At 43.0% G+C, this 27,500-nt stretch overlaps 1 protein-coding gene across 3 annotated transcripts in view; it reads left to right on the top strand.

Annotated features, from left to right (window-relative positions):
* The window catches only part of ptprsa (protein tyrosine phosphatase receptor type Sa), a 281,342-nt gene that overhangs the window by 206,292 nt on the left and 47,550 nt on the right, over positions 1 to 27,500 (top strand). For 2 of the 3 annotated variants that reach the window (XM_084067853.1, XM_084067852.1), the window contains exons 15-22: positions 809 to 903; positions 3,107 to 3,360; positions 5,271 to 5,358; positions 7,494 to 7,706; positions 9,113 to 9,279; positions 12,514 to 12,629; positions 20,011 to 20,058; positions 25,896 to 25,993. In XM_084067853.1, the coding sequence (XP_083923979.1) occupies positions 809 to 903; positions 3,107 to 3,360; positions 5,271 to 5,358; positions 7,494 to 7,706; positions 9,113 to 9,279; positions 12,514 to 12,629; positions 20,011 to 20,058; positions 25,896 to 25,993 (1,079 nt within the window). The remainder of the gene's footprint in view (positions 1 to 808; positions 904 to 3,106; positions 3,361 to 5,270; positions 5,359 to 7,493; positions 7,707 to 9,112; positions 9,280 to 12,513; positions 12,630 to 20,010; positions 20,059 to 25,895; positions 25,994 to 27,500) is intronic. The other variant, XM_084067854.1, reaches the window with a different exon arrangement.

Raw genomic sequence — 27,500 nt, 5'->3', positions numbered from 1 at the left:
ACGCACACTGCCAATGTCACAGTCTCACATCCCCAGTTTTCCAAACCAAGGTAGGACCGCAGCGACTCAGGTCGACTCCAAGAGCACGTCCTTAGAGCATCCTAGGAGAACAGAGAGAGCAGTTGTCACTTCTTGAGTTTTTTTTTATTTTTGTATTTTAATTTTGTTCGAGAAGTCGTTCCCTCCTTAACTCCCCTCCCCTTCCTCCCCCCCCCCCCTCCCCCTCCCCCACCTCGTCCTGTGACGGGGCAGTTTGTGGCATGGCATCTCCCTCCCCTTCCCCCCCAAGAAGCGCCGCTCAAAGGGGCTGTCCGCATGCTGTGTTTGGGTCTGTCTCTGTGCCCCGCCAGGCAGTAGCAGCGTTGGCAGTGCCAATCCCAGACTCTGTTCTGGCACGGGGTGGGATGGGCGGGTTGGTTGCCGAGACCACTTGTGTGTCGGGTTCCGATTCCCATATCCGCACCTCCCCGTGGTTTAGATGTTGGTTGGCACTGAGACGGGGGTTGGCACTGCCAGCGTTGACTAGTCGGCGGGGTTCCCTTTGTGCCACGTGGTTATTTGTCGTTCCATGAGTCTTCCGTGCTATGTGTCTTAACCAATGGCGTTGCCCGTTCTCACTGCCTATCACAGCTCACCGCTCGCTCACGTTTGATTCCAGAGGAACGTTGCAGGAACTGCTCATTCTTTTTCAAAACCTCTCTTCTCTCTCTTTGTCTCTCCATCTCTTCCGCTCACTAACGGAAAACTTTTGTACCTTTTTTTTTTTCTCTTTCTGTTCTCGCGTTTGTCCGTCCGCCCCCTAAAACAGATGTTCCAAAGAATTTCACAGTCAAGTGGGCGACGAAGACCACGGTGGCTCTGGCGTGGAAGTTTTCCGACAGCAGATCTCCGTACAAATGCACGGTGAGTGACGCTGAAACATGTACTCACACATCAAAGGTCGCATCCCATCTCTGTCACGGCGGCTGATCTAAGCCTCATTCGTGATTCATCGCATGACGCCGTCTCTCACCGAAGATAAGTGATAGATATCGTTGCTGTCGGGCAGAAACCTCTTATCTCCATATTCTAACCTTTGGTGTTTTTTTTCGCAAATTAACGCCCTACTTGATCATACTGTACTACAGCATCACACAAAAGCATCAAAAGTAGCAGATTCACAAGCTTGAAACACAGCACCAAGTGACATGTTTTGAGCTTGTAGATCTGCTGCTTTTGCACTTTTTTGTTTAACAGTTTTGGACATTTCCAAAGGTTTCCACCCGACAGAGACGATATACCGTATAGATAGATACCTTTATTGATCCCGCGGTGGACATTCAGGCGCCAGAAACGGCACAGCAGTAAAATGTACAGATACTGGGCAAAGAAGTACAAGAAGGTACAGAGGAATGACATCGCAATAAAGACACCCTTAAACAAATATGAATTAATATATAAGTATACAGATGTATACACCCTATACAATCTGATGCAGAACAAGAGACACCATCAATAAATCTGAAAGTATGCAGACGTAGAGTATACACCCTATACAATCCTTCTGCCTGATGCAGAACATGAAAGAGAGTAAAAAGCCTTTCAAGTGGCAAGCCTATAATTATGACATCTGCACAAACCACAGGAACGTTACAGATGACAGCAGAGTGGATTTTATAATAGTCACACAACGCCATAATGCTAATGAGTCACAGGAAGTCAATTACCGCTGCCCTTATGCGTGCCTCGTTATACATTCTCATAGCAAACGGCACAAAGGACTGACGAAGCCCCTCAGGCCTCGTCCTAGGGTAGAGGATTAACCCATTAACCCCTGAGGCTGATTCTACAAATGTCTTCTAAATCCAGTTCCAAACAGTTTTCTAAAACACTTATGTGTTGCTATAATATCAGTGGTTCTCAAACCTTTTCATGTCAAGGACCCCCAAAATTGTATGTATTTGGCTGCAGACCCCATCTGAAAATATTTACAAATGTTCGCTTAAAAAAAAAAATATATATATATTCAAAGATTTCAAAAATATTTTCATGATTTTTCTAAAATAGCAGATCTACAAGCTTGTATATCTGCTATTTTTGAATAGCCAAAGTATAAAATAATGGTTAAAGTGGTTAACATCTAAAATGCTTTCCCGGTCTTAATGGGTTAAGTCTTTCCTATCGCTCTCTCGCTCTTCATGTGGGATGGGCTTTGGGAGTGTTTGGCCCTGATGGCCTGCCCTCAGGCGATTTTTCCAAAACCGTTACTTTTCAGGATTCAAATTCAAAAGCATCAAAAGCAGAAGATCTACAAGCTCGAATCGCGTCGCTTCGCGCCGCATTTCAAGCTTGTGGATCTGCTACTTTTGATGCTTTTGTGTGACGCTGTAGTATGATCAAGTAGGGTATTAATTTGAAAAAAAACACAAAAAGTTAGAATATGGACGACAGCAACGATATGTATTTTATCATGTTCTTTTACTGTCTGTGTATAATGTAGGTTCTGCCCCTACGAGGAGTTTTTTTTATGTCTATTATCATGTCGATGTAATAACTCAGTATTTCCCTAAGCTATGTTTCTGGGAGGGGGGTTGTGATCTCAGAGTGTGTCAAGGGAGGAAATACAAATACAGTGCAATATCATTGTAATGAATTCATCTTGACAAGAGTAATAATAAATCTTATTCATTTACATGAGCTACAGAGTAAAACATTTGCATAAAAACATCACTCAACTAGGCTATATACTGTATATATATATAACTGTGCAAACTGTTAATAAAGTATTCAGTCAATTCTTCTTTCAACTTCTATTTATTCAGGAAGGTTAATTGAGAGCAAGCTCTCTTTCCCAATGAATGACGCCCTGATTACGGTAAACAGCATAAAATTAAACAAAACAAATGACAAGATAATAGACATTTCAGAATCTCAAAGAATGCAAGTACAGACAGATCTCAGAGTATCTTTCACAAGCTGTTTTAAAGCGAGCAAGTGGAATTAAGTTCTACAATTTTAAAGCTGATTGTAAGACAGTTCCACCTGTGAGGGGCATAGTAATGAGGCAGTCTTACCCAGCTCAGAATGAACAGTAATCAATCCATCCATCCCTCCCTCGTGTCTACAGATTGAGTACAACCGCCAGAAGATGGATGTGGACGCCAGGCAGACCAAGGTGCTGGTCACTGGTCTGAGGGCCAACAGCAGCTATGAGTTCAGGGTGACGTGCCAGGAGAGCGTGGACGGGGGTCCGCGGCACCGCGTGCTGGCCAGGACCGCACCCTTCCTCCTGCCCAAGAAGCCCAAGCTGGACATCTTCGGCGACCCAGAGACCTCGCTCACCATGACCTTCCATCCTGTCGTCGACAGCAAGGAAATAAAGTGAGTCATTAGTGTGTCCATTCGTGCAGCATGTAAGCTGCTGTGAAACTGTGACTGACCCAGTATGTACTGTATTTGTCAAGCTCTTGTCAATTATGGTTTTCTTGTGCAGTGGTTCTCTAAAAGTGGCGTCCGGGGATTCTCAGGGTTGGCTTGAGGAGGGTGGTTTCGAATGGACCCTTACAGGTCTGTGACTATTGAGAGTGGAACCAAATGAACCCCTCTCAGAGTTATGAGGGGTCCTTGAAATTAATTTAAGAAAAATTGAATTATATTGGAAGCGCGTGGCCGACGTACAGATTGGGCCGCCTCTGGAGAACCGCTCATCCAATTGACTTCACACTCAACACTACACTTCCTGGGGCCCTTAACAATGCTCCTGCCAAGTGTGAAGTCGATTGGATGAATGCTTCTGGAGCATTCATCAGGCAGACGCCAAAATGCCTAGAGAGGAGCTTTCTCCACTCTGCAGTAACAACGTGGAGCAGCCTTCCCCTTGCTGTTGATGGAGACATTACGTCAAGTACAGTAGTGTTCATGCCTTTAAGAAGAGGCTGAACAAACACCTCCTGAGCATCAGCCTGTAATCTCATGAAGCTCAAGGACATTCAATCATACACATGTTCAGTTCATACAGTATATATATATACTCCTGAGTAGCTGCAGAGCAGTGATAGGCTCTCTGAATGTCATTCATAAAGCTTGTATTTGCCCAAGAAAAGAAAATGAAAAAGAAAAAAAAACAGATGGCTGTGATGGAATGTTGTATATTGTCAATATTGTAAAGCACTTTCTAGGAAACACATTCTAGTATGTGCGACACTTGATGCGTGTCTCATAAATGAGTGGTTGTTGTAATAATAATCCATGTAGGACATTTCATACTGTACATAGAATGCAGCTTTACAAGTGGTGTACGAGCAGTAATTACTGGACCAGATTCAACATTTACTTTATTATGCTCGTGGGGAAATTAGCTTTGGATGCAGCACTGCAGCACAACACAATGGAACACGACAAACACAATGATATAATAACAAGCGCAGAATGCAGCAGTACAACCACTACACTTGTTGCAATTACTGAGCTCTCAAGAGTCTGACATAGTCTATTGTTGTACTTAATGAAAGTCAGGGTTTGGGCGTTATTGTACAGAAATAACATTTCTAGGGCTTTTCTGATTTGCTAGACGGTACAACGGATCGAGACACAGGAATCGTGATGACTGGTGCTCACAACAACAAGCACCGTACCACAGCTCATATCATGAGCCACAATTCAAACCCCAAATATCATTCTCAGCCTGGCTGGGTGAACTACCTGGAACATCGCCAGATAAATTAATTGTATTTATGTGTGTATGTATACAGTTCTCAAACTTTTGCATGCCAAGGACCCCCAATTTGATATGTATGTGGCCATGGACCCTCACCTGAAATTATGTTGTGCCAGGGACCCCCAGAAGCAAAGACTTGTGTTTAAAAGAAATATTTAAAGATTTGCACACATTTTTAAAGGTTTTTCAAAAATAGCTGATCTACACGCTTATAACGCGGCACTCGGTGCCACGCTATGAGCTTGTATATCTGCTATTTTTGAATAGCCAAAGTATAACATATGGATAAAGGGGTTAAAATGATTGTGGCTAATTAACTCATTTTGCTGCGGACCCCCTGGTATCCCCCCAAGGACCCCTTAGGGTCCCCGGACCGCACTTTGAGAACCAATGCCATAGTTTATGTTTAGCGTGTGGAATCTTTTAATCTTTTTACTATATTAACCACTTAGTCCCTATGCATTATTGTTTTTAAATAGTTGATCTAAAAGCTTGAGCATGAAGATCAGCTTTGTACTGCATTCTTAGTTTTTATTGCTATTATTCATCGATTTGTTGTATGACCATATTTCAGGAACTGGTACGTGGTTGTGGTTCCACTGAAGAGGACCACAACGAGCGTCAAGAACCTGAAGAACCCAGATGAGATGGACATGGAGGAGGTAAGATCTGACAACGCTACTGCCGATGGTGGTTGTGAGCTTGTACATTAGAAGTATGAAGTAAGGCGTAATGATCAATAATTAATAGTCCAATAACATGATATATATGATGCTGTAGCTTTTGGTACTTTAAGTATATTTTGATGCCAAAACGTCAGTACTTTTACTCCTGTACATTTTTGAATACAGTATTTCTTACTCGTAACAAAATATTTCTACATTGAATCGGCTATTTTCAGGGAAAGCTTTCCCCACAATAACAGAAAACAGAAAAGCCACTAGTATTGAGCCCTGAGGGACTCCGGTTACCCATATGGGGTTTAATCGGTTAAAACCAGGAAAGCATCTGTGCAGATAAACTAGCTCACAAGCTTGTATATCTGCTATTTTTGAGGGAAAAAAAGAAAAATCTTCAAAGTGTGAGAACGACTGATTTAGAAGGCATTTGTAGAATCGGCCTCGGGTCTTTTAAGTAAGACATTCGGAGTACTTCTTCCACCACTAGACACACCAGAGCACACAAATCGACATGCTTGGTGCAGATCTCGTTGGCTATGCTAATTGGCATGTAATGGAGAGAATTACATCGTAAGTCGTACACTTCCCCGAGCTCCTCCAAGGTCACCTTGAGAAGCTGCCCGGCGCCCGGCGTCCCTATTGGATTTGGGATTACATACGCTCACTTCAATCGACTCAGTCGGCGCACACCACTCTCTGTCTGCCCTGTGTGTGTGTGTGTGTGTGTGTGTGTGTGTACGTACTTGTATTACTATACTTGTGAGGGCTAAATGTCTCCACAAGTATAGCAGAATTTGAGAAACAGGCATTATGAGAACCGTTTTCCCTGGTTCTCACAAGATAAATGATTATTATATGGTTACAAAAAAAAGGGGGAAATATTTAGGGAAATTAGGGAAAGATTTCAGGTTGGGTTTAGGATTAGGCATTTTGCGCACCAGTGTCGCACGGCAAAGAATAGCCGGTCTACAAGCTCATAAACCGTTGCAGCGCTATGCATGGTGAGCTTGTAGATCGGCTGTAGGGTTAGGGGTAAAAATGACAGAAATAATAAAAGAAATCATAAAATCGCCATTCCTAAAATGTTGATGTCCTCATAAGTATAGTAACACAAACGTGTGTGTGTCTGTGTGTAGTTGGGTGTGTAGTGGTAAGACAGTTGTCTGGGCTGTGTGGTAGCCCTTAGCCAGGCATTCAGCAGGCCTGTCTCTCTCGGGGTCCTTTGTAGTTCATACTGAAAGGCGCAGGCTTATCAGCGGTGACTGGGGGCTTACGGTACTATTTAAATGTTTTACATTGTCCTCCGGGGACAGGAAAAGTTGAAAGTTGAATTTGGGTAGAAAAGCTGTCTCTACCGTTTTGTTTTGGAATGTGCGGGCATTACTCAAGTCTGGACCTTCTGCCGATTTGGCATGTACTGTATTTTTGTGCAGAATCAGAATTATCAGAAGATATAAATGTTATTAATTATTACATTTGACTCAATCTTTAACAAAAAAAACGTGCAAACACACCAAATTCTGAGCAAGATTTTACCAGAGGAATTATGGAAGATTATGAGATTATAATCTAATTATAGATAATTTTCTGGGGGTTATTTGGATTGACAGATGGATGGATGGATGGACAGAAATTAAAGTGATGAATCAAAAAGGGATTTATTTGTCTCTTACTTATACAAGTAGCAAAATAATTGTGATAACATAATTATACGGAGGCACAGTTCTGCAGAACAAGTCCGACCAACATTTTGCTGCTTGAATTTATATAAGGTCTCTGTCGGGTGGAAACCGCATATGTCCAAAACTATTACTTTTCAGGATTCAAATTCAAAAACAGCAAAAATAGCAGATCTACAAGCTCGAAGCATGTCGCTTTGCGCCGCGTTTCGAGCTTGTATATCTGCTACTTTTGTGTGACGCTGTAGCATGATCAAGCAGGACATTCATTTACGAAAAAACACAAAACGTTTGCAACGATAAGTAAGTGACAAATAAAATCCTTCTCGATTCATGCAGTTAAAAGAGAAATAGTCATTTGAACAAACAAACAGACATCCACGTAGTGTTGTGTTGTGTTCTAACCTGGTGTTCCATCCATCCATTCTCCTCCACCAGCTGTTGAGGGAGGTGGCCCCCAAGCGGCGCTCTCGGCGTCAGCTGGCCCAGCTGGACCAGAAGAAGCCCTTCATCACGGCCTGCTTCAGACAGCTTCCGCTCAGCTTCATCGTGGGAACGGACACCCGGCACAGCATCTGTGAGAACAGGCCTCTGGAGGCCGGCCAGGAGTATGTCTTCTTCCTGCTGGCCGAGCTCAACGCCACGGCCGGGGTAAGTGACAAGGGACGGACCCCCAACGAGTACGGTGGTTCTCAAACCATTTCATGTCAAAGATCCCCAATGTCATATTGTGTATTTGGCCGCAGACATGTGAAGAGATGTCATGCCAGCGGCGCCCATAAGAGAAGACAAAACATTTTCAATATTATTCCAAAATTTTCAAAATGTTTTCCTGATTTTTACCAATGTTTCAAAAATGGCAGATATACAATCTCGTTGAATGCATGCACTACAAAGTAAACATTAATTTTAGTGAACCACAAAGGGGTGGTTGATTTCCTACAGTACCCACAAAGCATTGTGAATCTTCTGAAAGCTCCGAGTTCCTTCTTTGTGGTCTCTTCACTGACTGTACTGCATCGCTGTTTTCTGGCTCAAATAAAACTGAACGTAGCTCCTACAGGGACTGGAGTGAACTTTGACAACTCCGGTAATATCATTTTAATCATGGATCAACGTAACCTGTGTTTATTATTGCTGTTTTTAAGCAAACTGCCACATCCCTTGTCGAACATTACCATCCAGATCAACAGTCGCTAATTATGAATAATTTCAGACCCAATCATTTTTAGGTGAAAGGGTAATAGATTTATCATACGTAGAGACAGAGAGAGAGTGCAGGAAATAAACGGTTGTCGTTTTCTAAGTCAAACTGGTCACTGGCAAATTTGTCAAATTATGTGTTTGCCTGCAACCAAATATTCAATCATTTTTTTTTGTTGCTTTGACTGTTTTAGATGTATGAGAAATGCAACGCATTAATCCTCTAAGTGTCTTTATTCCTGAGATAGGGCCGCAAATATTGATTCACTTTTTCTATCGATTCCCTTTTTCAATTCATTAAATATTAGAGAAGCGTGTGTTTTCATAATCAACTAAATCGATTAGTCTCATTAACCACTTACAAGGGTATTTGACTTTAAAACACTGCTGGAGTCATTTAATTACGTCTACTGATTCAATATTTATGCGTTAGGGGGCCTTGTTTTTTCCAATCCTTTTTCCTTTTTTTATACAAATTTAAATAAAACAAAAATATGCAATAACATCCGTTCCCCTCTGAATTCAGCCTGACGGCTTTTGTTAACCATTTAAACCCCAGCATCCATATTATGGGGAAAGCTCTCGCAGGAAATTGAAGACCGCCAAGCTCACAACGCGTTGCCATGAGCTTGTCGACCGGCTATTTTCAGCGAAAGCTTTCCCCACAATAACAGAAAACTGAAAAGACACCCAGTATCACCCTGAGGGACTCCGGTCAACCATATACTGTAGGGTTTAAGTGGTTAAGCAACATTTGTGTGTGTGTGTGTGTGTGTGTGTGTGTGTGTGTGTGTGTGTGTGTGTGTGTGTGTGTGTGTGTGTGTGTGTGTGTGTGTGTGTGTCTGTGTGTTCAGAAAATGTTTGCGACCAGCCCGTACACAGACACAGTGATGACCCCAGAGATGGTGGTGGACCCCATGCCGATAGAGACGGGCGGAGACGGCCTCATCTGGGTGGTGGGCCCCGTCCTGGCTGTGGTCTTCATCATCTGCATCGTTATCGCCATCCTCCTCTACAAGAAGTGAGTTGTCTTATGGGATTTGTTTTTATGGTGTTCTAGTGAACTTGTTTTATGTTTTACTGCAAAATAATGAAAAGAATGCACCGGTTCAGCTTAACCGCTAAAATACCGTTAAAATAAGTGTTAAATAGCTCTATATAGTCATTGCTATTTGTTCAATAACAGGGTGTATCCCTGTCGCTCCAGCTCTTTAGTAAACGGGATACCAAATGTATTCAATCAGGATAGAGAACTCACACGAGATGCAGATTAAACAAGTGAAATTGGAAATGATGACACAAAGAAATGAACAGAGGAAATGGAACTGGAACACTATCAAATTTAAGCTGATAAATGTGTACTCTCTCCTGGTTGGCTGAAATTGGTAACCGCACCTGAAAATGCCGTTTCCAGCTCGTTTATCAATGAGCTGGAGAGATGACGAGACTCTTGTCACTGAAAAAACACTCTATGGCAATGATTACCATCACAAAATTGTGCTTTGACCTTTTAACGAAAAACGTATTTGTTTTAACCCAAAAACATCACTTACTCTACCTTTAAGTCCTATGTACTTATTCATGCACATGACAAAGTATATAGGATATATAAGCGAAAATATAATGACATGCCAAAAATAGGGATGCCATTCAAAAGTGCCATCGATATTTAGTATCGATGGTCTCCTACTGTCTGTGGAATGAATGCTGTTAAGTTTGGTTATTTCAGTGAAATATTCACAGTTGGTATTGAGACGTTTAAATGGCACCAGTTTATATAGGATGTTAATGGGTAAACTGCATGGTTGTTGTGAACACGCTCAGTCTGGTGTTTATGTGGTCTAGCATGAATGTCAAAAATAAATCACAAAGTTGTTGCATGTAAATGTGCAGTGGTGGAAAGTAACTAAAGTAAAGTATTGCTGTTGTCGGGCAGAAATCTTTTATCTCTATATTTTATATATATACACGGGCAAAACAGACAGATACAGAGATCCCATATATGGGCATAAAAGTGCCCTATTTTATATTTTGTCTGTTCGAAAATAGCCGATCTGCAAAACGTCTTCCAAATAAACTAAAGCAATCACATGCACATCGTAAGGCAAACGGGGCACAGTCTCCTTCTCTCCGTTTTGCAGTAAGTTGTAGTTTTAGTCAGCCTCTCAGACTACAAGTCCCAGTAGAGTTGACTAGCGGTGTTAGAGGTCAAGCGGATCGGTGGGCTCTCTAACTGGCGTTCCGTACAAGCTGCAGCTGTCAGTGTGACCTTGCCTTACAGTACCGCTTGTCTTAGTGGTTAGGGAGAGTAACATCTCTCCTTGGATCTGTCTGTCTGTCTCTCCTCTTTCTCTCTCTCTCTCTCTCCTCCCAACTCTCTCCTCTTTCTCCTCCATTTCTCCCTGGTGGACAGTTGTTTCCGGGCGTGTCTTTGGTCCTGACATTCCCTTACTAACCCTGCACACACACACAAACAGAGACAAACACACAAATAGGGCTGCAACTATCAATACTTTTCTTTGCAGTTGACTGTTGCCTCCCCAGACACAAACACACACACACACACACACACACACACACACACACACACACACACACACACACACACACACACACACACACACACACACACACACACACACACACACACGTGTGTATGGATACTCAACCTTTATCAAGAACACTCAGTTAGCCCACAGATAAGCCCATGAACACACACGCTCGCTCACTCACTCACTCACTCACTCACTCACTCACTCACTCACTCACTCACTCACTCACTCACTCACTCACTCACTCACTCACGCACGCACAGACAGACAGACCGAGACACAAACTTAAACACAGTCACATTCAAGCATTTATTTCAATAAACACACACACGCGCGCGCACACACACGCACGCACACACACACACACACACACACACACACACACACACACACACACACACACACACACACACACACACACACACACACACACACACACACACACACACACACACACACACACACACACACACACACACACACACACACACACACACACACCTCTTCTCCAAATGCTGATGAGCTTTATCTTGTGTGTGAGCTCAGAAGCAGGCCCTGTGAATGTTAAACTGCTCTATATTGATCTGTGTCTTCTTGCCTCCCCATCCCCATCCCCATCCCTCCCTACCCTCCCCCTCCCCCTCCTGGTGTTGCGGTGTGTTCTTTCCCCTCTCTCTCCCGTCTGTCGTTGTGTATTTGATTCCTTCATTGCTTGCTTGTGGAAACAGCAAACCTGACAGGTAAGGCTTTAGCTGCTGTTTTATTGCATTTTTACAGCAGGAGTAGCAAATAAGCTGTCTCAGCATAAAATATGCTTTTAATTAGTCCGAGGGTGGAGGAGGAAGAGGGGGGTGGAGGAGAAAGCTGGCACACTAGATATGCCTCCTCAACTTCCCGCTTCTCCATTTTGGTTTCGCTCGAGCATTCTTTTTTTCTTTTTTTTATTTGTATCGTTCTTTTTTTCTCTATGCTTTATTTCGGATAGGATAGTGTAGTGTAGAGGGACAAGAAACCAAGGGCAGAGGAGAGTGCCCTTGGTGCCAACATTGGCACAGCGGAGGATGATCACTGGCACACACAAACATGTTGTCAATTATTGCTCTAATCCTGATACTGTATGAAAAGAAAATATTTCAAAAGAAGGGTGAAAAAAATAATCAAAGTCTGTTGAAAATATTTTATTTTGATGTAGTGTCATAATTAAATTTACGGTCGATATGGCACACTGTCTAGAAAATAACACTTCCTGTCAAAACGGTTGCTGGCCCCTATGCTAGACAATGCGGGAGTCGGATTTTAACATAGGTCTCACAAGGAGCATACTGTAATACCGTTCTTGTCTCGACTGTGTTTTTGTTGCTTTGCTTTTTCTTTTTTGGTCAAAGACACGAGTGCTGCAGTGTTGCTTGCTTGTATGTGTGCGTGTGTGTTTGTGTGTGTGTGTGTGTGTGTGTGTGTGTGTGTGTGTGTGTGTGTGTGTGTGTGTGTGTGTGTGTGTGTGTGTGTGTGTGTGTGTGTGTGTGTGTGTGTGTGTGTGTGTGTGTGTGTGTGTGTGTGTGCGTGCGTGCGTGCGTGCGTGCGTGCGTGCGTGCGTGCGTGCGTGCGTGCGTGCGTGCGTGTGAGAGAGTGTATGCGCGCACCATTTTGTGCACGACAGCGCTGGCTAACAATGTCTGTCTCGTCTTTTCTCCCCGTCTCTCCAGCCGTAAAAGAAAGGAGTCGGAGCCGCGTGCCAAGTGTCTGCTGAACAACGCAGACATCACGCCACACCACCCCACAGACCCCGTAGAGATGAGACGCATCAACTTCCAGACGCCAGGTACGGCCAGGACGAATTATACGTGTAAACAACTAAATACATTGACCTGTAAGCGACAACACAGGGTAATCTAACAATACTATTTGCTGTTGGTTTAAAAACCCTGCACCTGTAAATTGTCACGGGACAAGAGCGAGAATGTTGACCTGTGTTTATGTCCCATGTATATTTTTTTTAAATGATAGGCCTACATTGCAGGGTGACTGAAAACACTGATGACCTCAGTTGAGACAAGCGTCAGAATTGCAGCCATGTGGGTTTTACATGCAAGAGTAACAATATGCCGTACCTGTTACGTGGTTCACTAGTTGTATAATGAAGACAGTACACACACACACACACACACACACACACACACACACACACTCACACTCACACTCACACTCACACTCACACTCACACACACACACACACACGCACACGCACACACACGCCTCACATGAAGCTTCTTGTTGATGTTGATTCCATACCATCCTGTATGGAATCTGTGCCTTCCTCCATACCTACCTACTTACCATTAATTATGTTTTTTTTTTTACCATTTAACTACCAACACAGTCACATCCTCAGTGTTCCTTTAACTCTGAGAGCGGACGAATGGAACCTGTTCCATGTGTACGCTCTCAGAATTAAAATGAACACACATTTCAGTGTGTTTGTGTGGCTAGCCGAGGACATTATGTCATCTCTTTGTTGGGCTGTGTTTTGTTTTTAGTTTTAAAAACATTTCTGTTCTTGGCAGACCATTGCTTTCTGATTTGATTGTGTTCTGGGTACAGATCAGATGGTGAGCCCCCCGGCATTAAACTAGATCTCCCTCAGATCCCTGTCTCATTTCGTCGTCGTTTGGCAGAAACCTCACATCTCTCAAAATGTTATGTTTATTATTACATTTTTTCTCTCGTAAATTAAAGCCCTACTTTGTTGTACAGTAGTGTGCAACAATAGCCGATCTACAAGGCAAGCTCACAACACATCGCATTGTGACGTGCTGGGAGCTTGTAGATGAGCTATTTTTGCTATTAAAAAACAAATGGGTTTTAGTGAAAAGTGACGGTTTTGGACATACAAGGTTTCCACCTGACAGCGACGATTTACTCTGGCTTCCACTAGCTAAAACCCTGTCTGACATGTTTCCTTTCCTTTCCTGTTCAGCTCTGCTCTCTGTCTGTCTGTCGGTCGGTCTGTCTGTCTGTCTGTCTGTTTGTCACTCTGTCTCTCTGTCTCTGTCTGTCCGTCTTCCCTTCAATCTGCCTGTCTGCCCGTCAGTCAGACGAGCGTGACAGCGTTGACCTCGTCAACAGACAAAAGTCCGGAGTGCATCCGTTCGACTTCCATCGTGCTTTCTCTCCCTGTCTCCTTCGTTCTTTTTTTCCTTCCTCCTCCTGTCTTCCAGCCCCCCCAAATCCCCCCCGCTCAGTCCCTCTTCCCTGGCTGTCAGTCAGTCAGCCAGGCATCTGTCAGTCTGTCCTTATCAATCTGCATTCCCGTCACAAGCGGCTCACGTTTCAAAACGCCGGAGCTGCCTAATCTCCTCCGCTGCCTCGAGAGCTCGCCGCCCCGCTTCGCCTTCTTTCCTCTCTCAGATCCGTTTCTCGGAAGAAAGAGAGAGAAAAAAACTACCGGGCTTCCTCTTTCTTTCCACGGGAGGAGAGTCGCTTTGTAAACGGACTGGGAATGGAAGACACACACACGTGAATGCACATAATGTTCATCGCCGCTCTTCGCGCGCACACACAAGATGCATATTGGCTTACGCACGTGCACTCGCACGTGCACCTCGAAGATGAATACTCGCACTCACATGGCCACACATTTACCTGCGTTTACACACACACACACACACACACACGTTCTTATCTGCTGAAAGAGGGAGAGAGAGTGAGAGAAAGAGAGAGAGAGGAGGTTGTAATGGTCTCCCTGCCTCTCTCGTCCTCGCCTGCCCTCCCCTCCTTGAATAATAGAAAACCTTGTTACCTCTCCTGTAACACACACACACACACACACACACACACACACACACACACACACACACACACACACACACACACACACACACACACACACACACACACACACACACACACACACACACACACACACACACACACAACCCCACATTACTATACTTGTGAGGACATCAACATTTTAGAACGGCAATTTTATGAATGCCATTTTTGCCATTTGTTTACCATTTTTTAACCCTAAAGCCCCAAAAAATATCTCCTATTTTCAGTGCATAACTCCAACCCCAGCCTCTAAACCTCTTTTCCTAATTGTAAGTCTGACTACCCTAAATCTTTTTTTACCATAAAACTGCCATTTCTATTGTAAGGACCAGGAAAATTGTCCTCACAATTAGAGATGTCCCATATTGGCTTTTTGGCCGATATCCGATTTTCCTCTTAATTTCGCGTTCATGCTGGCTCAGAAATGCTGAAGCCTACAGCAGTTGAACTAATAAACAAAAAACGACACCGATATTTTTCGATATCATATTTGTATGTTAATATCGTACTCGCAGTGTCTGTTTCTCAAATTCTACCATACTTTTGGGCACATCTGGCCCTCACAACTATAGGTAATACAAGTACACTCACACCCACGTTAGTTCCCGGACACACTCTCCTCCACGCAGACATTTTTACACAGATGAAGCGCTGGGCTTGGTTGACAGCCTCCTCCTCTTCTAGACGATGGACCTTCCAGAAGGATTCTCGGGGCGATGTCGTTATATCTCTGCAGCCGGATAGAATTTAATTTGAGTGGACATTTTAGCCCAATTAGGCGGGGCGCTGAGCATCCGCGAACATCCCCATTAGCTAATAGTGGCCATTGTTCAAACGAGCGTGTGCTTAAACCCCCCCCCCCCCCCCCCCCAACCCCCCCACCGAGGCATATGCCTTTACCGCACTGTGTGCTCACTGACCCCAGTGCTGGTATAACAATGAAATATGCTTTAGATTAGGTATTCTATAGGGGGAGTTAGGCTACTGTGTGTGTGTGTGTGTGTGTGTGTGTGTGTGTGTGTGTGTGTGTGTGTGTGTGTGTGTGTGTGTGTGTGTGTGTGTGTGTGTGTGTGTGTGTGTGTGTGTGTGTGTGTGTGTGTGTGTGTGTGTGTGTGTGTGTGTGAGAGCAAGTCTAATTTGTGTGTAAGCTGGAGAGTGTAGTTTATGTGGGGAGGTATCTATGCTGTGTGTGTGTGTGCATGCGTGCATGCATGTACTGTATGTGTGGGAGTGTGTATTTTGTGTGTGTGTGAGTCCCTATTTTGCATTTGCATGTCCGTAGGTCACACGACATCCTGCCAGTAATTTCCCATGATTCCGGGGGGGTGCGGAGTGGCGTGTGCTCCTCATTAAGTCCATCGGAGCCCGGGGCTAAACGACCCAACTAACCAAGCACCTCTCTCTCTCTCTCTCTCTCTCTCTCTCTCTCTCTGTTCATCCCTCCATCTCATTCTTCCTTATCCTCCATGTCCTTGCCTCTTCTATTAGACAAGTGGTTCTCAAAAACGTTCATGTCAAGGACCCCCAAATTAATATGAAGGCTATTTGCCCGCAGACCCCCATCTGAAAATATCTTGTGCCAGGAACCCCCCCCCCCCCACACACACACACACACACACACAAGATTTGTGCTGTTAAAATGTTTCACATTAACCACATATTGGTCATCACTAGTGTCCCTTTTCTGGGGTGAACATTCGTCAAAGAATAGCATTTTTTAAACATATATATAAAAACAAATGTGCTGCTCGAGTATTTGATTAATCAAAAAAGTAATTGATAGAATAGTAATCGCTACACACACACACACACACACACACACACACACACACACACACACACACACACACACACACACACACACACACACACACGTACGTACACGTACGTACACATTAGGGGTGTGCCGATACACTAATTTCCCCAAACGATACGATACGATATTTGGCTCACAACTTCGATACGATTTCGATACGATACGATACGCACTTTTTTTATTATGAAAATATATGGAGGAGAAAAAAAGAAAATGCAAACAAATAATTCTGTTTTTGCATTATTCAGACATGCAAACTTGTAGCTTTTCAGCTACAATAGCCGTTTTGAATCCAAATAGTATGACACCTGACCCGAAAAAAAAACATGTTGTCACTCTTTTCACTTCGGGGACGTTTGCATGCCTGATTATTATGATTGTAAAAAAAAAAAAAAAAAAAAAAAAAATTTTTTTTTTTTTTTCAAAAACAATATTTTTTCCCCCCAAAACGATACATATCGTCGCGAAAACGTATCGCGATATATCGCGGGACGATATATCGGCACACCCCTAGTACACATGCATGCATGTGCGTGCCAGTGATGCATCAGCAGCCTACTTCTCTGCGATTGCAGGAAGCAATAACGACAATCGTGTCTTCCCGCCCAGTTATCTCCAAACACACACACACACACACACACACACACACACACACACACACACACACACACACACACACACACACACACACACACACACACACACACACACGCGCGCATATACACGCATCAATTAACAGACAGACACTCCGAAATACACACGCAGGGCGGCCTCCTGCTGAGATGATTGACGTGTGTAGACAAGAGATGTGGACGCCCCGCCCGACAGCTTTAATTAGGCATTGTCACAGATCAATTAGAGAGGAAGAGATGAGACGTCTTCATCTCCCTCCCTCTACTCCCCTTTTCCTCTCTCATTATGACTCGCTTCTTGCCCTCCTAATCAATACTTTAATACAATAATCAATTGATAATCTATCTAAGCTATCTATCTAGTTTCCAAAAATGTATTTATTTTTTAACAGTAAGTAAACAAATTGATGTACAAAAGATGTACAAGCTCACACATTGTGAGCTTGTACATCACTATTTTTGCACGACGAAATTAGCTCTTTAATGTTTCATTCATGTGTTGATATATATATATATATATATATATATATATATATATATATATATATATATATATATATATATATATATAGTATATATATATATATATATATATATATATATATATATATATATATATATATATATATATATATATATAAAAGGAATTGATAGAATCAATAAGAAAATAATGGATAGTTACAGCCCTAGTTTATTCTATAGAACTGTCGTGCTGTGTTCCTTGACCAGCCTACGCTCGCCTTGTTCACAATCGTGCTCTTGGCCAATCTTGTGTGAATCCTAGTAGTGCTTACACCGGCTGTTATGAATGCATATCTTTGACTATTATATTGTGCTTCATCGATCATGAGGTATGTGTAATTGGAAAGCCTCGAGGGGAGATTCCTGAAATCGATTTGATAAAAAGCCTCTTCCCTATCCTCATATTCTAAACAATTACCATGAGAGTGCAGTGCAGTGCACACATCCGGACCGGCTCGTATTTTCTTCCAATTCTGTATACTGCCATCCCCGGGGGACGTGGTTGGAGGCCATGCTTTCTCTGCTCTTTCAGGCAGACAACAACAACAAACCCGGTGGTATTTACCTGGACATGTATACACATTACCCAACTCGTTTTTTCCCACTCACTCATTCATGAATTTGCCTGGGGGTGAGCAGGCATTCTTTCTTTCTCTGGAGGCGCTCAGTGAAGCAGAACATCCGTACATCTCACCTCTCTCATCCACACACAACCAGGTGTGTTTCTCATCATCGCAGATGGTTGCATTTTTTCTTTTTTTTCCTCCCCCAGCCGAAGTAGCAGAGAAACCGTGTGTGTGTGTGTGTGTGTGTGTGTGTGTGTGTGTGTGTGTGTGTGTGTGTGTGTGTGTGTGTGTGTGTGTGTGTGTGTGTGTGTGTGTGTGTGTGTGTGTGTGTGTGTGTGTGTGTGTGTGTGTGTGTGTGTGTGGGGGGGGTGTGTGGTGTGTGGTGTGTGTGTGTGTGTGGAGTCATTGAATCCCCTTCCTTCCAGAGCAGAGCGGACAGTTCTTTGAACTGTCACAACATTCCTTGGTCCCATCAGCTCTGGCTCCACAGCTGTCAGACGGCGGTATGGGAACGTTTTTCCACACCTTTCACTCCTAATGCCTCAGCGCCAAGCCGGCAGACAAAAGAGGCCTTTCAGACTTCATTTTTTGCGGAGGAAACATAAGCCGTCTTTAGCCCCCCCCTCTCAGCCTACCAATCCCCCCCACCCGCTTTCCTTTCCTTTTTCTTCTCCCCCCCCCCATAACCTGTTTCTCGTTCGTCTCAACAGAACTCCTAACCGCGTGTCTATGGGAGCTCCGACTCAGGGGGGCGAATCGATTTTCTTATCCCCAGATCTGGACAGCTGTTGACATCCAGGGGAGGGGGGGGGGGTTTGAGGGGGCCTGACAGACGGGGTGTTTTTTTTTTGGAGAACTGATTGACACCAGTGGTGGACAAAGTATTCAACCACCAGTACTTGAGTCAAAGATTATTCTCAATGCATTGCTGTATTAACATTTAGACATTAGAAAAAAATTATTGATTTTCCAGACCCCCCCCCCCCCCAAATATCACTGACATTAATACCGTAATAGCAGATCTACAAGCTCACAATGCGTGCTTGCTATTCACTATTACTGAAATAGGGCTCAAGCAGTTAATACATACAGTATGGTACAATGTTCCCTTCCTAGAAATGTCAAAAAAGTCTTGTCTTTGAAATTAAGTGGCCTGTAAGTATCCACAAATACAAATACTCAAGTAAAGTGCAGATACTCAAGTAAATGTACTTTGTTACTGTCCACCACTGATTGACACCCGCCACGGACCACACTGTTTTGATTGGGGTCCATGAGTAGAGTAGAGGGGAGGGGGTGGGTCGGTTTGGAGCGGAGATGAAAATATTCAGCCTACTTTCGCTCTGTTTGTCTTCACGTCTGACTTGAGAGCCGAGGCTCATATCAGAACCTTGACCACTTAAACCCCATATGGTTGAGCGGAGTCCCTCATGGCTATATGTTATTGTATTTTCAGTTTTCTGTTATTGTGGGGAAAGCTTTTGCTAAAAATAGCCGATCGATAAGCTTAGCAAAAGCTTTCCCCACAATACGGATGCATGGGTTGAGAATTCAAGCTCGGCCATCGACCCAGCGTGAAAGTGTTTACTACAGAACAAGTGATTAATGTATAACATACATTTTGCCCGCGTGTATGTTTGTGTGTGTGTGTGTTTGTGCGTGTGCGTGTGCGTGTGAGTGATCTGTTGGCCTTTCATCATTTTTAATCCATTTAAGGATTTAATTTGACATTTTGCCTTTTCTGTTCGCATTTCAGCTTAAAAAAACAAACACAAAAAAACAACAACAAACAAAAAACCCAGCTTGTTGTCCCCTTATGTTTGCGTTTCTTTACAGATTCTGGTCTGAGCAGCCCTCAGAGTGAAGCTGAGTTTGACTATGAAAGTTAGTCCCCTCTGCATTTAGCTCTTGTGTTTTTTGTCTCCCAGCTGTTTTTTATCTTTTGTTTTGTTATCATTTGCCAGCACTGCTCGCCCCACTTACAAAATACATGATTTGCATTTGTTGTTTTTTATTTGTTTTCCATGACGCAGCAAAAAAACAGCACTAATTACCCCCTTTTTTTGTTTTTGTTTAGTTTGGTTGTCATTTTAAACTGGCAGCCCGACGGGCTGTTTGTTTCTTTGATTTATTTAACCTTGGTTGGATATGTCAAGTCATCATGATATTCACACGGGCTGTTGTGCTTTGCATTAATCCACCATGCTGTAGATCAGTGGTTCTCAAAGTGAGGGGGGGTCCAGGGACCCCTCAGGGGTCCTTGAGGGGGTTTCAAATAGATCTCTAGCTCTGAGAGAGGGTCGTTGAAATGAATTAAAACGTTTGAGAACCACTGCTGGTAAAACGTCTCCCACCACGTCTGCTGATGTAGAGAGGAGGGGTGCAGACTCTTGCCTCTTCGTCCACTTTCCTCACCTCCTTTTCTCACTCCCTTGCTCCCTCCCTCCCTCCTCCACCTCCGCTGCTCCTACATAGCTTGAGGAACCGTTCGATGGGGTTCAATGGACAGGTTGCGCCATCTTGAGAGGTTCTCTGTATTACTTTCAATGGGGTGACATCACATTATCTTTCTAGGTTTAGGTGTGAGACTAGCAGTGATGTGGTTCCCCAACCTTTCATGGATCAGATTCACTTGAAAATCTAGAAAGCGTTGGCCAGCCCACCACCCATCTGACCATCTGTCTTTTTGTATACATTCATTGTTATTAATGATTATATTATCGTTACAATCTTAGTGTTTTGGAAATTATTTCGGGGCCCACTTGCAATATCCTTACGGTCCACCAGTGGGCCTCGGCCCACAGGTTGGGGATGGTTATTGTAGTAGGGTCTTTCCTGTGCTCGCAGATAACAAGCGGAATTAATGAAAGCAGCAGCAGATGACGGCTTCAACATTTGATCAACCCCCCCGTTGAGAAACCAATATCAGAAAAAGAAAGCAGGGTTTTCTGCCTTCCGTCTCCACGCTACTCTCTTTCACTCCATTCCTCTATTATTCTATTCTTTTCTTATCCCAAGACAAGTGTCTTCCTTTTATATGTAAATAACTGAAACATCATAAACAGCCTTTGTCATACTGGCTGGGTCTATCAAAAATAATCGTTATTTCTCGGACACATCGGGCGCCGATCGAGGAGATTGGAAATGCGTAATTAGACGGCAGTGTTTTTTTTGTTGTTGTTCTACGCTCGTTGATCTCACTCACTGATTGCAGAGGAAAGACATTAGGAAGGAAGGGAGAGCCCGTGTTTGAATACGAGAAACACACGGAAATGAAACACTGCACGTTTGGAGGAGGGGGGGTGGTGAGATGAGAGCTAAGCAGTGGTGGACAAATACTCAACCCCAGTACTCAAGTCAAAGTACTGTATAGAGAGATACTCCTGGTCAAATATTACTCCCTACAAGTGAAAGTTGCCCAGTCAAATTTTTTAGTTAAGTTAAAAGTACATGGAGTACTTGTTTTAAAAAATATACTCAAGTATTCAATATATGTATTACTGATGAATTGAGTACAATGGACCACAAAGGAAACAAGCCCCTGGGGCTTTCTGTGTTATCCTTTTAGCATGACCTTTGACTGTACTACCTGTACTGTTAATAATTCCCCAAACGCGTCAAAACACGTCGCTTTGAGCTTGTAGACCAGCTACTGTTGATGCTTTTGTGTAACGCTGTAGTATGATAAAGTAGGGCGTTAATTTACGAAAAAACACAAAATGTGTTGGAGATCCAAGATTTCTGCCCCGACAGCAACGACCTATTAATAGAATGTACTTAAGTACAGCACTCAAGTACATGTACTTAGTCACTGTCCACCACTATGGGGGAGGTGTGCGGGGGGGCTTGGGCATAACAACTTGCCCTTCAGTGCCTTTGCGTGTGGAGGACAGGTTGCGACGGAGCCTCTGCTTGTTTGAAATCAAATCCCCTCCTGGGTAAACAACGCACTGCACACAAACAAACGACAATATGGATAAGAAAACAAATCGGCCGCAATCGACTCGTTTGTTTTTTGGCAGGGTGGACGGATGGAATAGTAGATCAAGAGAGAGATGGCGAGAGAGTGACTGAGATGGAGAGAGAGGGAGAGAAAGAGAGAGAGACATTACTAGCAGATGGGCATATAGCCACAGTGTAAACACACAAGTGTATTGCGTATGGGTTATGTTGGTGTAAGGTTGAAGATGAAGTGAAAAGTTTTTGGGGGATGAAAGCGCTTTCCAGTTAGAAGAAGTATTCAAATGATATCCCAAAAACTCTCAGCAAAGTTTTAAGTAGCTTTACCAAAACTTTACACAAACGATGCATTGTTATGCCTCTCAACTCTGGGCTTTTCGCAATGCATTGTGGGTATGCATACAGTACATGATTGTAAACAGTTTCACATACTGTATACAGTCATACATATACATTCAACACCAACTCAGATGAACTGGTGTAGCAGGTGTCTAGCTACACACACACACTCACAAACTCACGCACACGAGCACACACGCACACACACACAGAGACAGACAGGCATCCATACTCACAGATAGACACAGAGGCACACAGACGGAAGACAAACATTCTTTGATCTCTCCTCAAACAAGGCGCTCTTGTTTTCTCAAGGAGAAACCAGGACTCTCATTTGCATACCCATTTCCTTGCTGTCGAATAGAAACCTTGTACGTCCCAAACAGTTCCATTTTTATTATTTTAAAAACATTTTAAAATAGTGAAAATAACCAATCTACCCGAAAATCGGCTATTTTCACTATTTGTGATACAAGACACTCTTGTGTGATGAAGTAGGGTAATTCATTTACAAAAATATAAAAAGTTTAAATATGGAGATACAAGGTTTCTGCACAACAGCAACGATTTCCTCATTTGGCTCATAGATAGTGATACATTTTGAATGTGCTGTAAATAAGCCGACAGCCACTGTTAATATGCGGGATGCTGGATTTCTCCCTGACATTCATCTCAGTGGATCTACTCTCCTTGAGTTGATTAATACCAACCACCATTATTAGGCACTGTTGATATCTGCGCTGTCGGGTGTGAAACCCCATATGTCCAAAACAGTAATTAATTTACCAAATAAACCATGAAAAGCATGGGAACGTGGAGATATGAGGTTTCTGCCTGACAGCAAGAATATGCAGATCCTTTTATTTGGAGGGTAGTTTTGACATTCATCTCAGTGAATTCACTCCATTCCTCGAGGTGATTAATAAAAGCTAGAATTGGGATGTGTTGCCACGGGTAGCAGCTATAGTTTTGTCGGTTCATTGAGAGCCTTGAGTAGCTAGCAAACAAACCCACAAGCCCCTCCACCAAATGAATTAATATCTGTCGAGTGCATTTATTACCTCGTAAAGACTTGCGTTTTGACATTGAACAGGAAGGAGGCATGGCTGAAAACGAGGTTAAGAACACTCTCAATTTATTGAACTGAAGTAGTGGAAGAATTTAACACTCAGATGGTCTTACTAAAGTAAAAGTAGCAATAATATAAAACATATTCTGTTAAGTAAAAGGCAGGTATTCAGATTTGTACTTGAGTAAAAGTACAAAAGTATTGGCATCGAGATACACGTACAGTAGAAGAATGAAAAACCTGTCAAACGTTTTTTTGAAAATAGCTGATCTACAAGCTCACAATGCGTCGTGATGCAACATGTTGTGACCTTGTAGAAGTATAAAATAGGGCTTGAATGGTTAATGCATGTATTAATTATCTAAATCTAAGTTTTGAGTAAATAGTACTCTGAGTTGTAGTGGAGTAGAAGTATAAACTATCGAAAAATGTACATACTCAAGTAAAGTAAAAGTACCTCAAAATTGCATATAACTACGGTACTTGAGTAAATGTACTTAGTTTACGTTGCACCACTGTTGAAAAGGAGGTCAAGAACGCTTGTTGATTTATTGAACAGAACCGTAATGACCCGGCACTGTGTTGAAACGCATTACGGCTCCCTTCAAAAAAACAATGTGTTAACACGCTGTGTCCTTGTTTCCATGTTGTTTCCAAAGGATGCAGTTGAATGGCGTTCTATCTTCATTCGTCTCACAGCCCGCTGTAATCTTTAGTTAATCTCCATGTAATTGATGCTCCCACTTTGTTCTTCTGGTGTAAAAATAAATTAGCATTACTAATTAAGAGTGTCAGGGGGGGACGGCCGAGGTCTTCTCCTCTCATAGCAAACAAAAGATGAAAAAAGAAAGAAAGAAAAAAAAAAGCCAGACCTTTCCCTTGACATTCGGATCGGGGGCAAATTAAGGATGGTTAATGTGATTACGCCCAATTTGCACGGTCCATTTAACCCGGGGAATTTTGTTCGTCAACATTATGAAGGACTTTTGACCTTGAGGCAAAGGCAAAGCAAAAATAAGAACCCCTTCAAAGACCCCTCTTTCACAAAATATGAAAGCGTTAAGTATGGCCGGACACTCCACCCAGGGACATTACCACAGTATATATGGACAGCCCCCCATATTCCATTACATGGTCCCTGCATTATGGCGCTAAATGGATTATAGTGCTATGGAGAGCACAGCACTACTGATAATGTTGCAGCCAGCCGGTGACAGCACAGTGGAAGTTGGACCCCAGGGAGAGAGAGAGAGAGAGGGAGAGAGAGAATGTCATGCAATTTCCTCCACTAGACTGACTGAGATGAGTTCTTATTTCTGGAGGATAATTAAGGAAAAAGAGCTGGGAGGAGGGGGCACTCAGCGACAAACAAGGTCTGCAGCCGGGGACGTGTACTGAGGGTTGTTATGATGATTGAGGCGCCCCACATACCCTGGGGGTCTTCATAACTAGCCCAGGTTGAACAGGTTGGATAGAGGAAAACGACCAGCTTAGAAGACGCCATGCTTCGCTTTATTCGCCTTGGCTTGCTGGGTGTGGAGCAGCTCACCATGTCACTCAGTGTCACTCACACTTGTTACACCCACCCCCCCCCCCCCCTGCTTCATATCCCCCCACTCACATACGCCTCCCACTTTGCCCCCTTGTCATGTGGTCACCTGTCCCCCCAGGCCAGGGTATAGAAAAGCCATTATGAACAGGGTTAGAAAGTTAGCACCTGAAGCCCACTGGCTTCAATCATGACATGTTTTGTCTCCCTTCCATGTCACACTGTCAGCTAAGCAGCTGTTTGTTTAGTACATTCCTATTCTATTCTAGAGACCTATAGCTATTGGGTTAAATCGTGAATGTTGGTTGACTGCCTCAAGGGAGAAATCATTCACTGTTGATCTACTGTATAGACAAAATTCACTACCTTTGATCAGGACCAAGGAAGAGGGGAACGTATAGATTATGTGTGAATCCTAAATCAGAATGTTGAGCTCTGGCCTGGCCCAATCAGGTCCCTGTTAACACCACCACCAATCAACCAATCAGCTGTGTATCTGGACTGAAATGAATTCCAGTTTGTTTTTTTACACATCTTTTTTTCTCCCCTACCCATGTCTTGTCAACCAAAACCTTTCTCACCATTACATCACAGAGACCCCCCCCCCCCCCCAATCTCCGTTGTCTTGCAAGCAAGAAGCCCCCTTACCACCAATCCCCTTTGCGTCCTATACTGTATCAGTTGACTTGTTCTTGTTTCAATAACTTGTGATTTGAATTTCTGTCAGTTGTACTGATGAAGTGTTTGTTTTCCTTTCCTCTCCCCTCCCGGGGGGGTTTCTCTCTGGGTGTGTGTGGTGAACAGGTATGATGAACCATCCCCCCATCCCCATCTCGGAGCTGGCAGAGCACACAGAGGTTCTGAAGGCCAACGACAACCTCAAGCTGTCCCAGGAGTACGAGGTGAGTGAATGGGGAATGACGGGTGGATGATGCAGTGCAAATAAAATGTACTTTATACCCAGATCAGAATGTTTGTAAACAAACGCGTAGAGAGGCATTTCCAGGTAGAATGTCTACGGATATCTACACAATATAAACATTAGCCACGTCTAGTTACTCAAACTGTGGATATTTAGAACAAAATAATGTATTTCTAATAGTCAATAACAATATCATTGTCATATCAAGTGTCCTGTTCTTCCAAAAATGTAAATAGTTTTCAAATAGCCGATGTATCCCAGACCCCACTTTGAGAACCACGAAAACAACTTAATTTGATCCCATAGTGGGACACGGCTGTTCTTTTTTAGGTAATTGCTTTTAAATCTTTTTCACCTGGTGCAGTAGCTGTTGGTGGCTGACAGCTCTGGAACACTTATGAAATGTCAATTATATCAACTGGAATCAAACCCCCCAATATAGTGTATATATATAGCCTATGCTGTGGGGCTCAACAATTGTCATTATCAGTTTTCTCCAAATTTCCCCGGAGGTCATCACAACAACCACCCAAAATGCAATTTCCCCCAAACCCTGGACCCAATAAAAGAGTCGTCGTCACAGGCAGGGGGGGGGGGGGGGGGGGGTCATTTTGGCTCAGCCTTTACCCACGGTGGACAGGTGATCATTAAAACCTCAGGGCTGACAGCTGACACAGGCCAAAGCCAAAGAGTATATCTTTTTTATTCTAAAATAAAAAAGATGCTTCAGAGAATGTGACAACTTTCTCTTTCACAATGACTGACAGCACCTAACCGTCTCTCTAAATTACATACAGTATCTCTCTCTCTCTCTCTCTCTCTCTCTCTCTCTCTCTCTCTCTCTCTCTCTCTCTCTCTCTCTGTATATGTGTGTTATATATATATATATATATATATATATATATATATATATATATATATATATATATATATTTAAGTTTTTAAAGAATAGTACAGCAGGTAACTTAAGTGCTTGTTTGACAAAAGGATGACACTTTTGCAGACTGAATATTTTCATTCCAAAATGAGACAGTCACCGTTTGAAAGGCTAGCCTCCTGGACTCCTTCCATCTGCTCTGCTGGCACAAAAGTAACACTAGTTATTGAATAATATTGAAGTTGCCAGCAATCTTAAGCACTTGAGATTACATTAGAAAAGAATGGAACAATGTTCTCATAAAATAAACAGATGGTGCAATCTTAAGCACTTAGATTACATTTTAAAAGAATAGAACAATTGTCTTAAAAATAAACAGATGTAATAGAAGTAATAGTGTGGTGAAATTGTGACCTTCAGACACTGAATGAGATTAGGGACTCTTTTTGCGTCCCAAATATAGGTTGATAGATGGACGGTCACAGTGTCCGAGTATCGTCGCTGTCGAGTTAAAAACTTGGATGTCCAAAACCATTACTTTTCAGGAAATGGAAAAAATACCCTGTGTTCCTATGGATCCAATATAGTAATATTTCTAAACCCACTGACA

The sequence above is a fragment of the Gymnoscopelus microlampas genome, assembly GCF_963454915.1.
Source record: "Gymnoscopelus microlampas genome assembly, chromosome: 9".
NCBI lineage: Eukaryota > Metazoa > Chordata > Actinopteri > Myctophiformes > Myctophidae > Gymnoscopelus > Gymnoscopelus microlampas.
This window is presented reverse-complemented; position numbering and strand designations above follow the sequence as displayed.